The sequence below is a fragment of the Achroia grisella genome, unplaced genomic scaffold (genome assembly GCF_030625045.1).
Source record: "Achroia grisella isolate CSIRO2021 unplaced genomic scaffold, CSIRO_AGI_Agris_v1 utg903, whole genome shotgun sequence".
NCBI lineage: Eukaryota > Metazoa > Arthropoda > Insecta > Lepidoptera > Pyralidae > Achroia > Achroia grisella.
This window is the reverse complement of record NW_026713061.1, coordinates 2,864,353-2,878,829: the sequence shown is the minus strand read 5'-3', so window position 1 is coordinate 2,878,829 and position 14,477 is coordinate 2,864,353. Positions and strand designations below refer to the sequence as shown.

The following is a 14,477-nucleotide window of genomic DNA, read 5'->3' as shown; positions in this document are numbered from 1 at the left end:
TTATATAGTAGTAGGTACCTACATTGACGAACATGTACCTACCAATATCACAAATTAAAGAAACACCTGTTAGCGTCAAACCTTTTAATTATCCATTGCTTTGTGATATATAATTAAAGAAACTACAGACAATATATCTGTACTCGTATCTATATGGGCTCCATTTACTGAACTGTACGTAACCAATAACATTTAAATAAATAATTTCTAAAAGTATATAGAAGTACACTTCTATAAGCCTATTTATATTTTTAACGAAATAACCTGAAAATCAACTGATGCTTAAGTGACAGTTAATCTCTTAATAAAGCAGAAAGCAAAGTGAATTTGCAATGTGACGGGCGACAGCAAGTGAACGATGTCACCGTATCAGAGTCGTCCGCGACGCACGCCCGCTGATGGTGAGGGTGAGAGGCTGGAGGCGCGGCCTCCTTAATTCTTTTGTCGTTTTCGGCTTCGTCAAATATCGCGTTTCCCGTTTGCATACATTTTCACCGACGCCCGCCCGGCTCCCCAGCGACGCCCGACGCCGTCTCTCACGAATAAAATTAGTGTCGGCAGCGTGACACCAACTGAATTTAAGCTTAATAAGATATTTATAAAGAAATTTCCGATTCAGCAGCAAAGTTCAAAATTTGACTCCGACTCCACAAAGAGTTCGGTGGCGTTTTCAATTTAAACTTTGAACAAGTTAAATAATGTGCGAGCTCCCGCGAACTCGATTCATTTAAGGTTTTAGTGAAATTAGCTTTTGAATTTGAATGACAGTGAATTATCCACGGTATACATTTGTGAAGTTCGGATTACGGATATTTCAAGAAAGTCTGCTGAAAGAGCTCTTCTGAAATATAGATTACCGGGAAATTACTTTGCTGACAAGTTATCTAGTTTAAATTAATTAATTTTACATAGATTACCAAGAATTATTAGTCAGGAAAATACAAATATAAGCTGTTTCTTTTAATTAAAGAACTATATTAGTATGATAAAGATTGTAATTAGCATTGAATTTTCCTAACTGGTAGAATATATTTGCTTTTGTATCATACGTATCATAGTAAGACCTACAATACAATTACATATACTTACAGACTACCTATCTACTACTACATTTCCATTACTAATATTTAATAATAAAATAGTGGAGTGGATACTATTAATAAATAGTGACATTTGAACCTGAATTAGTTAATTGGAAAACAGCATGCTTAGTTGCTAATGAATTTGCAATGACAGGCTGTACTTGTTGTACTCTATTACTTATACGGGATTAACGTTCCATCTTTATACACAAACAAAATATATTTAAAAACTCAGATTCCAATTTCAATTTAGGCAGAGTTTCAGTAGTATAATTAATCCTGCACATTTATTGTTTCGGCTAGGTACGATATCTATTATCAAAACACTATTGAAACTTTAATAGAACTTTTGCCTTTGGAAAATCAAATCAATCCTGAATAATAAACGTATTTTAAGGTAGGTACAGAATCGCACGGTGTGACTCATTATCGATCACACCTTAATTGAAAATTCTTCCACCTTATTGTATTGCCTAATTTAACTGTAAAGTTAAATTAAATTGCAAAATAAAAAATCTATTAATACATATAGGGTTTTAGTGTCATAATATATATTTTTAATTGATATATATTTCACTAAAACACATACTAACTTCTTTTTTATCCAATAAATGACATTACTATGATGTAAACAAATATTTAACTGTATAAATAAATGGTTGATTTGCACTTTAACACAATGCAATTTAAAGCAATTTATATATTTTTGTGTTGTTTAATTCAAAGGCAATAACAAAACACTAGTATGCACGTGATGTTTAAAAATATACTGCCATTGAAACCTCATAAAATACTTTAAAACTAATGGTCTTAAACAATGAGTTATATTTCAGCACATTGTTGTCGTGGGTTGATGATTTTCAGTTGGTACCATTATTTGAAAATTTGACAATTAGACCTTTTAGTTAATTCCAAGATAAAAAAAAAACAGATTATAGATATGATTTCTCACTTGCTTAAAGTACATAATAATACATATTACTAGTTATGAGTTTTTACTATTATTATGTATGTTAAGTAAGCGAGAATACGAAATATAAAATTTATTCTGATTATTATTTAATATTATTTGTTTATGTAGATAAATAGCAATCAATAATGAAATAATATTATATTTACCGAGGTATATAATATATAACCCATATATAATAATATTATATAACCCAGACTCACATATTTCATTGCCACCAAGTAGTTTATATTATAAGATGAGTTTCAATTTGAAGAGTGATATTATGGGAGTGGAAGTTATAGGGTACGAAGTCATGACACCTTAGTCTTTCAGATTGACAACGCATGAGGGATATGAGCATCAAATGTCACTGTGGAGCGATTTATATATATACATGGCAGTTGCATATTACTTCGAGATGGGCAGTTATGTAAAAAGGAAATAGAGAACGTTTTTCGAACACTATCGCTTCAATGTTCCGACATGTATAAATGTATACGTTGGCAGGTGAAGAAGAGAATGAGTGGTAATGGTCTGCGCAGCGTGTGTGCATTTCTCGCATTTCGCCCACCTCATGCCTAATGTCAAACATAAATCAGAGGTAACGCGCCACCCCGCACCCCGCGCCCTGTACCACTCACCCACCTCGCCGCGATAAAATTCCAAATTGTTTTCTCGCCCCCGGTGGGCGCCGCCCTCGGTTCGCTCTTAAACGCCGTTTCAAGTTGCACTTGTGAATCGCACTTTTTACTGTTCTTGAAATTGGCGTTGCGAATTGCTTTTCGAGTTCGCTCACTCGACGTCCTGTTTTTATAGGTCGAACGTGGATTATGTTTTTACCAATTTACAGATTTAAAAGCTTGTGATTATTTTTCTCTCACAGCTATATACGAGGTGACACGACACATGCAATATGCTGGCATTGCTAAATGCGAACCAATTAGAAGATTAAGCGTTGACAATTACTGTGCCGGATTGCGATCGTTTATCAACAATTATCGTACGAGTGCGACAAATGGCGAATTGACCTCGCGTACGTGTAAGCGCGGTGTGACTCCATACAGTGCAAATACAGAAATGCGTAAAACTACAAAGCAGGGGCGCATATCATGGACGTGGAAAGTAAACATATATTTATTTAAAATATAAATATTAAATTAATATAATTCGAGCTAACTTACATTTGCCGGGTTTTCATATAAAAGCTTAGATTGACAGTGATGTTACTGCTGACTAAAACCAAGATAACGCGCGACTTCGAGAGACATCTTTTTTATTCAATAAGTACATATATTACATTTTCCCTTGAATGAATTGTCTTGAACCTATTTGTTACTAAAATAAGTGTTCTGTGTAAAAAATGTGTTCACAAGAGCGAAAACTTAGGTAATAATATACGAATATAAGTCATCACATTACCTTTACAACAAAATCGAGGAAATTCCGATATATAATAATATTCCATATCACGAACAGGTGAAATTCATATGGGTCATGATTATTAGCTTATCAAGCAAGCATTAAAAACAATGTCTAACAAATATTCTTCAAAATCTTGCAGCCAATTTAATAAAAGGCAAGTAAAATATTATTATGTGTAACATATTTCATTCAAACATAATTAATTTAATCTGAAGATCAAAGCGTCTACGAAGAAAACACAATATACGAGACAAGTGTTATTGCTCTCAACACAACTACACTCACATAATTCAGATTTTGAAAATTTATTACGATTTGTCCAATTTTACCAATACCGTTAGCGTACCAAAGATCAGAGTGTAGAAGCAACGGCTTTTATATTAAGGTGGCGAGATTTATGTCCCATAGAGTGGTGGTGAGAAGTAAATCAAATCGCCTGTTGTATGCCAAGTCTACGAGACCACGATTAAAGTGTTGGCAACGCGACCTATGGAAAACATCTTCACCACAGTCGTTACAGATCAAACGGTAAAATCATGAACTGAAACATGTTCATTTAAACTACAGCGAATTGTATATTAATAATAGTTGTATTTTATTCAAAACTAGTTGTTCGCCCAAGCTGCGCTTGGTAAATAGGTATTAACTAATAAAGAAAATGATACCATTTTTTAAAATAAAGATTATTATAATAGATCTTTTGTTGATGATTAGATGTTTTATAACTCGATTGTTCTTAATTATGACATGCGAATTTAGGTGTCGAAGGAAAGTGAAATATTGTGGTTTTAAATATTTCAATTAGTGCAAAATTTTCATTTTTAAACTTAAAAAATATTATTAAATAATTTTCTTTCATATAAATAACAAATATATTAATTAGTTCGTTCACAAAACAATAACAAATATAAATTTATAGGACATCAGATGGAATATTATAATATAAAAGCCACCGTATTTAAAACTGCATAGCCGACAACCATCAAAATATTTGCAGAGCGCATGAAAAATGAATCCCCGTTGAATAAAATAAAGAGATGTGTATACAAAGGGACAGGTTTTAAAACGGAGCTTACCGCGTTAGCTTCGCGCGCGATTAGCATGGCAACTAGCGGCGGACAGACGGACATATATTTACATTATTCTATTACGCTTATTATTATAATCTCGCACACAGTTTTATAGCACTTGAGGGGTTTAATTTTTTTAATAAAGACCATACAGAGCAATATATAAATATATAGTTTTATTTTCTTAAAGATGGCAAAGAGTAAGTTAACTTGGTATTAAACGATTAGTCTATAGATTCATTCAGGTCATTTTTCACGAGGTTTATCACTCGCTCAGTGTCAATCTTTGTCATGGTTTTAGGTCTTAGGTCACAACATCCATAATTTTACAACCGATTTTTACTTAAATTTCTATATTACTTTCAATTTGTATTTATTTCTGTTTTTATGTAGCACAATTTCTTCATATTTTTGTATTCATAAATATGATCCTTTACACTACTTTTACTACACAAGTAACAAAAGGCAGTAGGTAACCTAAGTATATTTATATATTTGGTATTCAGTCATCTTTACAAACCCGGTTAGATTGATATATATATATGGAATATATACATATATATGTTTATAAATTCTAATTCGTGCTTACCATGTTAAATTGCATTAAACATCTGATATACTGATCTATATCCATAACTACGGCCTAGTTATAATGTATAACCATATGGCGATAGTAGTGTGAATCTTAAATATTCTTTAACTTCTTTATCTTTTTTTGATGTAAGTATCAATCAGATCAACAGAGATAACAGAAATTTCATTCTTTTTCAGTTTGTTCATCACTAACAGAACCTGTTACATAACAGTTTTGTTTTCAGTACAACACGGAAATGTTTCGTCATGAAATTTTGCCTGATCCGCAAAATAATGTGAAGATGTAATATGACATTGTCTCATACACCTGACTCGGCATCACATCTTTGCGATCTCACCCGACAATTCAGCTGATCTCTGTGGGGCAATTCAATTACAGTGAAAGATCCCTCATAAGCGAATCGTTTTTCCGAGTCATTAATTTTTTCGAACGACACGGGGCTTCGCGTGATATGGCGGGGTGGGTCCAGGCGCGCGGCTATCTCGCGAGATAATACTGATTTATGCGGGTAAGCGACGGTTGCGATTCGTCGTGCTCTGACGCTGCGACATGCGAGTGTCGCGGCTGCTTCGCCGCTCGCATCAGTTTGTTTAGCCGTTACCGCGCACCGCGTCCGCTGCTCATTTGTGACGGTTAGTTGGCGAGATTTATGCTAATCGACGAGGCCGGCTCGGATAAGCTTGCGTGACGGTGTGTGGCAAATTGTCTCCCATTACGACTTCCCTGAGCTCTATGTGGCATTTGCGATTGTACTTAATCTTTTATTACTTTCCACCATCATGACTAATTGATCGATTATATAAAAACAGAGTAGTATACGTATCGATAGAATTGCGAATACAATTATTTTAGATATAAAATATTGTTAGAATACCGTATAAAAAGGGCAACATGTAACAGGGACTGTTTGAAATGAACTGGTTAGTTTGGAAGCAAATGAGACCGGAATATATTTCCAGATGTCGTATTTTATGGAGCGTGGTAGAAAAAACGCAATGCCTAAGGCGTCGTTAACTCGAGAACATTATATGGAATAAATAAGTGAGGTATTAATACCGCTTTATAGTGCGTGAAAGAGCTTTCATTGTTTTACACACACACTTTTTATTCATATTTATTAGTTTGAATTGTTTGAATATTAAAGATGGATTTAGACCAAGTTAATATACACATATGTACAATGTACATATATCGTACAATGTTCGTTTAGTATCAGAACTAAGTCCGTTAATAGTATTTTGACAGCGCTTCAAAGACTTCAACTTCAATCTCAATATTAAGAAATACGTGTAAATAAGAATCTTTTCCATTTACAGTATGCTTAAATTACCTATTATAATTTGTAGCTATTAAAAATATCTCCAATACTTATGAAAATATATACAATATTGATAAAATTAATAGACAGGATATTAGTAAAGACACGAATTAATAACGAGTAGAACATGAGTTAATTTCGATTACATTTATACAGCAGTCTTTCATTGTAGTAAGTATTTCAGAGTGTCTATTATATGTTTTAATGGTTCTAAAGTCTACCAATTTAGAACGAATCAATCAAAGCACCCAGTAGGAGGTATGTCTCAGCGAACAACATTTGTTATCAAAAGATTAGGTCCCTGAATTTGTCACGATCGGTGCGCTGTCGCGCGTTGATTTACTCTGGTCGCGATAAGCACTGCGCGGTTTTATGACGCGCGTCGCCCGCGCTCCTGCCGCTAAAACGTCGATCTCTCGAATCGGCTGGTCAACCCGGTACTTTTTTACGTAACTGGACTAGCAATATGATGGAATGGGTGGATGATAGCCCATATGATGGAATGTGGTAACCGCCGCTCATATATTTGAGCAGTACCACGGACGTAGGTAGATAGAGCATATTTATAATTACAATAAAGCAGCCTTATTGGCGAAAGCAATCTTTTTAGGGCAGATAGGTAAATGCAAAAAGAAGAAAATATAAGAATAACAAACATAATGATAAAGGCAAAGAGTCATTCCTTAGTGATTTGACTACCTATAGTATTCAAATGTTGCCTATCTAGAGGACTAGTATGTCATATTGATATTCTTGTCCTATTTTAATAGCCACCTCTTTCAGTTTCCACAGAAAACTGCTTACAGATTGAATTAATCAATAGCAAGGGTCAATTAATGATATTGAGATGATACTTTCGAAGTCCTTGGTTGCTTCTCCTCTACTGTCATTATCAACTTAAGTAATACATAGTTTAACCTAACATTATTATTTTACGGCTTTACTAATTATAATATGATGTTTGCAATACCTACAATTACTTTTAAGATGAAGCTGAAAATATCGAGACCATTCACGGCGTGTGTAGAAGCTAGTTATTAGATAAATATTAAAATTTACGTATACATAGTCAGTATTGAATATAATATTGTAGTTTAATTTACAACTTTACAACATATTTACAAGTCAGCTTATATTTAAAGCAGGATTCAGTGCGATATTGCATGACATATAATAATATCATTTCAATTGCAAAGTATGATCGTTTGGGACCACCGCATGAGCGGTAGCCGTACGGTAGCAACCACTACACCCGATTACCCATTGTTTGTCCGCGCGCCGCGACCGATACGCTTCGCGCCGATACCTCCACTGTACCACCTACCTTATCGCCTGAGAGCATTCCCAGTACTACCTTGATCTCGTTAACCGACAATCAAGTTTAACGACACCCACTGCAGTTTTTAATTTCCCGGCAAGTTTAGGACAATGCCAAATAACCAAACGACCCGTTGACTACTCCACTCGATACGATATCCGTCCGCCGAGTTTTATGGCCCACAATTATTTCTTTACATAACCGATTATAGTCAGAAAGTGGTGTTTTATTACTGCGCAACATTATCCTGGGTGGCAAATCAATGGTAAAATGTTAATTTGCAACCAAATATTCTAATTGTACTTGCTTGTTAATAAAAATTCAAAGTAGTAAGTACTTACAGTAAACTGTATGTACGAAATTCAAATAATTTTTAACTAGTTTTTGTGTATTAAATAGTTATGGATGTGGAGTTTCATATATATTTACGTATTAATCTTTTACTTTGTAAGGAACAAATGACTTACTATATTTCAGTATACAGTTTTTTTTAAATAAATATGTCCAAAACATTCGAAGTATTAATAGATATGATATTATGTAGAACATGAAAAGGTACGAAACGACGCAATCCAATATTGATGGATCTGAATTAGTTTCTAGAGCAGATCTGCTCATTCTAATCACGGTGTTATTAGCACTTATGTATAAGATATAAGATTCAATATTATCACTTACCTTCCAGTTTTTGTGATGATCATCTCAGTTCCTAATTCATTGAATTTGTCCCATAGTTCCTTCGTTTCGAGGTGACATTGTATATGCCGCATATCTTCGCTCGACCATCGCTCCACAAGCTGCGGATTCCTTGGAGGTGGGGAGATTGCTCGCGAGCCGCTCGCTGCGCCGCTCGCCGAGCCTGCCTCTGACGTTGACGACACATCCACTGGGGAGTCACGTTCGTACTCCGCCAGTGGAGGGGAGGGTGATCCAGAGGCTGATGCAGCTGCATCCACAAATTTCTCTGAAAATAATATTACAATTTTGTAAGGGATAGACTCTCTCAATTTTCAACGAAATTGGATATAATCGCAACTTTTGTCGAGCTGATGTCATAATAAAGTCATATTAAACTATTCATAAAACCCTACAAATCAGACATATGTTATAACTTCACAACAGAAATAAGCCGACGGCCGTCTGATGGTAAGTGGCCTCAACCACCGCCTACATATATAACAGCATTAACACGTAGTCATGTGACGCCAGTGGTTGTCCTCAAACAGATCATTCTGGACGACTACATCTCATACTTTACCCTATGTATGATACAATAATAATTTCATCTTTTAACGAAAATACATCTTAGTAAATAAAACTCACAAATGTGCACGAAAATAGTAATGTAACAAAAACAGTATGCAGGCTATTACGCAAACGTAGTCCTGAGAGATGATGAGATGGATCATATTTTTCAATAAGATACTGAGCGACTAAATGCTAATTACTAGCTTTTTTTAACACTATATTTAAATTTACTCTCAAAAAATGGAGGGAAATTTGAAATTGGAATATTTATATATTTAGTTTTATTATTTTATTTTTCATAAATATTATAACTGGCCAGTATTTTATATAATATAATTGATATGTTTAATTTTAATTACTAAAATTAAACATATCAATTAATTTCGTATTTATATATTACATAAACCAGTTATTATTTGCACTACACCATTTAAAAATAAAGAAACGTCACGTCGAAGCAAATAGATAATTTGCAAAAGCAAGCTAAAATAAATAATTTTGCGAACGTTCAAGTAACTCAAACCTATTGATGTAGAAAAGTTCTATATCTTGGCCGAATCAAGAATCGAGTCCGGAATCGAAAATCAACGTGCTGTCTACCAGTAAGTGTCTATGTTATGTGTTAATACTCAATGCATTATCTACTATATTTCCGTTTCCTGTGTGAATCGGACTAATGGGTGAAAACGGATCGATTGAGCTGAATAATTTAGATTGTTGGTACAATTTTGGTAGTGTTAGCTAATAACTCGTTTATAAGGTTTCGGGTAGAAGGATGACGAAGGCAATACTAATATACCATAGTATAATTATGATATATAGTATTAATAGTTCAACGGGATTAAAGTTACCTACTTACAAGGAATTAATACATGTAGTAGACAATTAGAAAATGTGAAGAGACGTTGTAAAATTATGTTAAATAGGTATATAGGTGAAAAAATATCATAATGCATAACTGTCATGTGGTAATCTATCCTTTCAATACTTCAGGTGTTATTTTATCAAAAATAGAACGGTAATTGTTTAGCATCTCGTCTTTTTCTTTTTATTTAATAGACTCACCACGTACCTGTGGTTTATAAAACTTCTATACATAATAATCACAATCATCGCATTCTTAAACCTTTCACCTTTATCAATATGGAATTTCCTGTTATGATATTTAACAAATTCCTACAATTTATGAGTTTTTGATTTTACTGTCAGCTTTTAATTTGAATTTTAACTACTTATCTATTAAAAATATACGAAAGTGAAAATGAAAAAATATGAAAAGTTAATTATGATAAAATATTTGACAGCGAATTATCTATACTCTCTGTAACAACTTTATTATGTCATTGTTATAAGGTGATTAAAGATTTTCTAATAAGAACCGTTCATATATATTTACATTTCTAGTAAATTAGTATATTATAAGTAAAATATAATATTAAATTCTACTAGAAATAGTAGCATAATAAATTAAAAATAACAAAGCCACGCGGCCTAAAAATATAAACTATTTTGTTAATCAATACACTACTAGTTCTATATATTTTTTACTATATCAGAATATATAGTAAATTACCTATATTGTAATTCATTTTATATCTGAATAGAAATGAAAATAATTAGCAATTTTTAGAATGCAAAAGCGTATATTTTTTGTATCATTAAATTAAATATTAATGACGCATTTTATACTATAAGTTTATATTAAGGTTATTTGACTATATTATTTTTAAGGCAATAATATTAATCCATCACTGCTGCATTTTTTTATTTTAAATAAGTTGGAATTATAAGTTACTAAAGTTGTCAATACGTAAATTGACAATTCTAATCAGTTTCAAATGAGAATCTTTTGTAATAAGAAATTCTTATTTGATAATAATCATTAGTGATTATCCTAACTTTAATGCCCTTGTTATACGACTACATTTACAAATACTGTTTTATTTATTTTTTTAATTCAAATATTATTAAGTATAAATTAAACGTTAGTTAAAAAGTTATAACCGTGTATCTTTAAAATGACTGATAATGTAATCAAATAGAATAGTGCACTTTTCAGTTTTAAATTTTCTTTTCGCGGCAGTCCGCGATGATTATTTATTATGAGTTCGCAGCTTAAGAATGATAGGAATGATAAAAGTATAATGTTAAATGTGTGTATAAAATTCGCTAGATATGACCGATTCAGAACAATGATCCACATAGGTATATGTTTATATATCAATTGTAGCGATTATAAAACTAATAGTTAAAATACTTATGTATGTATACCTATACATAGTCTGAAAGATCGAAACCAAAGCAAAAGATTTTCCTCTTATCCACGTCTAATTTTTTTATTACTATATTTACAATACGATTCTGTTGAAAAGGACTGGCAAGAAACTCAAGTAGTATAATATTAATACTCATACGTTTTTTAAAAGATTCTCAACATAATATTTAGAAAGTGCATATGTCTAATATATTCGGAAATATATTAACATATTCCTAATAAAACCTACTTATTATAAGTTCTAAATTTGTAACCATATTTGTTGACTAAATGTACCTATATATATACACACTGGACTAAGTATTTCTTAGATTGATAAGATCATGTCATTGATTAAATATCTATTGTTTGTACTAGTTTACGAGAATAAAGCCAATAAGCAAACAAGTTAGTATGTACAGATCTAATAATTATATTAAATAAATAAATTAGGAACTCAATATAAATAAAATATCATGACTGTCGAATACGACCATAATTAATTTAACATACAGTAAGACTATAATATTAATCTATTCTCAACATAAGCATATTCTTAACAATAAACAAAAGAGTATATAAGCGTGTATATGTGAAATGATTTAATGTTTGGTACATGGTAGTGGTTTAATGTTTTTATTTATTTATTGTATTTTTTATGCTTAATTAAAAAAAGTATTATCATTCTACACTCTAATTTTCGTAAATAGGAGTAAAAAGTTTTTGCTCCACGTCCAAGTAAAATTTATATATTTTTATAATATAAATATATAAATTATACTGCTCAAATTCTTTAGACCTCAGAAATTGCGTGCATGGTGGTGTAGTACCAAGGCACATCCTACAAACTGATGACAATATAATTGTGTAGGTAGTTATTGTACAGCATTTATTATACTGCACTATAGTATAGTTAGTATCTGTTTCTTAAATACAGGTAAGTATATTTTACTGCATAAATATAAATAATAATTACAACCAAAATATGACAATATAAATATTGACCTTATAAGTTACAAACACAATTATCAATATCAGTTTAGTTTGACGAATATATCTCACAAGTTACACATGGAAAAAATACTTCCTCCTCTGAGCTAACAGTTGGAATTTTTTTTCGTTTACTTAAAACTTTTTAAACTACATAACAAATAATTAATTATGGCGATAGTTACCTAAGGGAGTGAGTGTGTCTTCACGAGGGTCCCTGTGTCTTCGTCTCTCCCGTCTTTCTTGTCTGTCTCTTGCCATTATAGCAGCAATGGAGAAGTCAGTGGCACAGGGGCGCGCGGAGCAGTCCTCCTCCATGGCGGGCCCCTGCCGCTCTCTCCCTTCACCTTGAAGCAGCATCAAGTTGACTGCCTCCGATCCCAACCTGCCGCCTGCTGGCCACACGCTGTCACCGTCTGAACATCCCATCGATGACACAGGACATAGTCTTTGCAATCTTAAGCTTGAAAGTTCGCGTCTCGACGCTATCGTGGCCTGCGTCTACAGCCACTTATTCAAAATATTTCCAGCAAAAATTAAGAAGTCAGTGTGGAATTGTATTTAGAGTTTATCTGAAATTTTCGTAGCTACAGATTTTTTTACCTAATATAAAAAAAAACACAGGTTTTATGTAAGTAACACAAACTAGTAAATGCAGTCCTATAGCTACGTGTCACAGTATTGTAATTCTACTTCAAATATATTTAGTTTGAGTTTAGGAGTATTATCACTACGCTCGCAAGTTTCGTAGTAGTAGAAACTTTTTACGCGCGGTGGTGGCGCTGTGGCAGCGGACCGGTGCGACTTGGCGCGATGTGGACTCGACTGAGGCGGCAGCGAGGCGGCGCGCCACAGGGAGGGGCCTGCATCGCCGCCCTATGCCACCACACTCCGACCACGCACACACAACCGTTTTTTTATTACTTCTTTCTTATTGCGACTGTCCCGCTCGCGCTGATAGTACTCTTTGCACCCGTCCCTCTCGATGAGCGAGTTTTTCTCCGCGCGATAACTATTGAAATTCGCTAAATGGCTCGCCACGGCGCGGAAAAGGCTCTCTCGTTAAACGGTGAGTTGATCGTATCGTGGTATTTATTAGTATTATTTGCTGCGCCGATGCTTTGCATCACTATTTCCACCGTGAAAGCTTACCACTGAAACGACTTAAATCTTTGCGGTTATTGTACTGCTATAGCTATTTAAACTGGCGCTTAATTCATTCAAAACAAGAAGCATTTTATAAGTCTACTTTGTGTACTTTTCTAATTATCTTATTCTTTTAAAAGATTTATTTGCATATAAGTAACTAACAATTAAATTTCAGTACTCTGAAATATTAGGCTGTTAGTTAATTAAATAATTTTATTTAAATAAGTAAATGATGTAGGTACCCATTTATCAATACATGTAAGTAATACACAACAGTAATAGACACACTTTCAATAAACAATTTTCTACTTTTAATTTTGCACCTATCTATTGTTGTAAATTGGTAAATATACACCTCAAGTAGTATTTAATTAAGACTACATTAAAAACGCAATCTAAATAAAAATACCTATATGGTATGATTGAAACCAACATTGAACGCTCAATTAGAAAAGTTTTATAAACACCATTACCGGCGACACACCTAGAGGAGGCTGAAACTGCGCCAGCAATCAACTCGCCATCAATCCCGCGAGATTACCCCCACGTTTATGGAGTTAGATCAAATTTGCGGAAAATTGAACTTACAGACTTTCAGTTTGGTATATAATATAATTTATTATGTGCGAGGAGATCAAACTAACCATGTCGTTTGGCAGTAAAACTTATCGCTGCCGAGCCGGTAATAGCCACACAAATAGCACTCGATTCTTGAATTGTGACGAAACGTATTAATTATTTCGTTTATTTTTAGAGAATCAGTAGAGAGACATTTTGTACAGAACGATTTGTCTCCTCATTTATTTCTGCCGTTAATTTATCTATGAATATTGTGATCCCCACGACTGTAATCTGAAGTGGAATAGTAAAATGTTTTGTCAACTGCCGTCGTTGTGGTAAACGGAACACTTAACATGACTATATTGATGTGCTAAGAATATTTGTGTTCATCATAACTGGAGGCAAATCTCGAATCAATTTGGTTTATCATATGTAATTTCAGGTTGAAATTTAAGTTTGTTATTGTTATTTATTGATTAAAGTTACTGCATAAATCTGTTATACAGATTCCAGGATTG

At 33.2% G+C, this 14,477-nt stretch overlaps 1 protein-coding gene across 1 annotated transcript in view; it reads right to left on the bottom strand.

Moving 5' to 3' along the window:
- The window catches only part of LOC131853657 (T-box transcription factor TBX20-like), a 38,736-nt gene extending 25,652 nt beyond the window's left edge, over window positions 1-13,084 (bottom strand). Inside the window, exons 1-2 of the mRNA XM_059204636.1 lie at window positions 12,435-13,084; window positions 8,436-8,721 (exon numbers count right to left, since the gene is read on the bottom strand). Coding sequence (XP_059060619.1) covers window positions 8,436-8,721; window positions 12,435-12,678 — 530 coding nt within the window. The 5' untranslated portion in view covers window positions 12,679-13,084. The remainder of the gene's footprint in view (window positions 1-8,435; window positions 8,722-12,434) is intronic.
- Window positions 13,085-14,477: the final 1,393 nt, after the last annotated feature.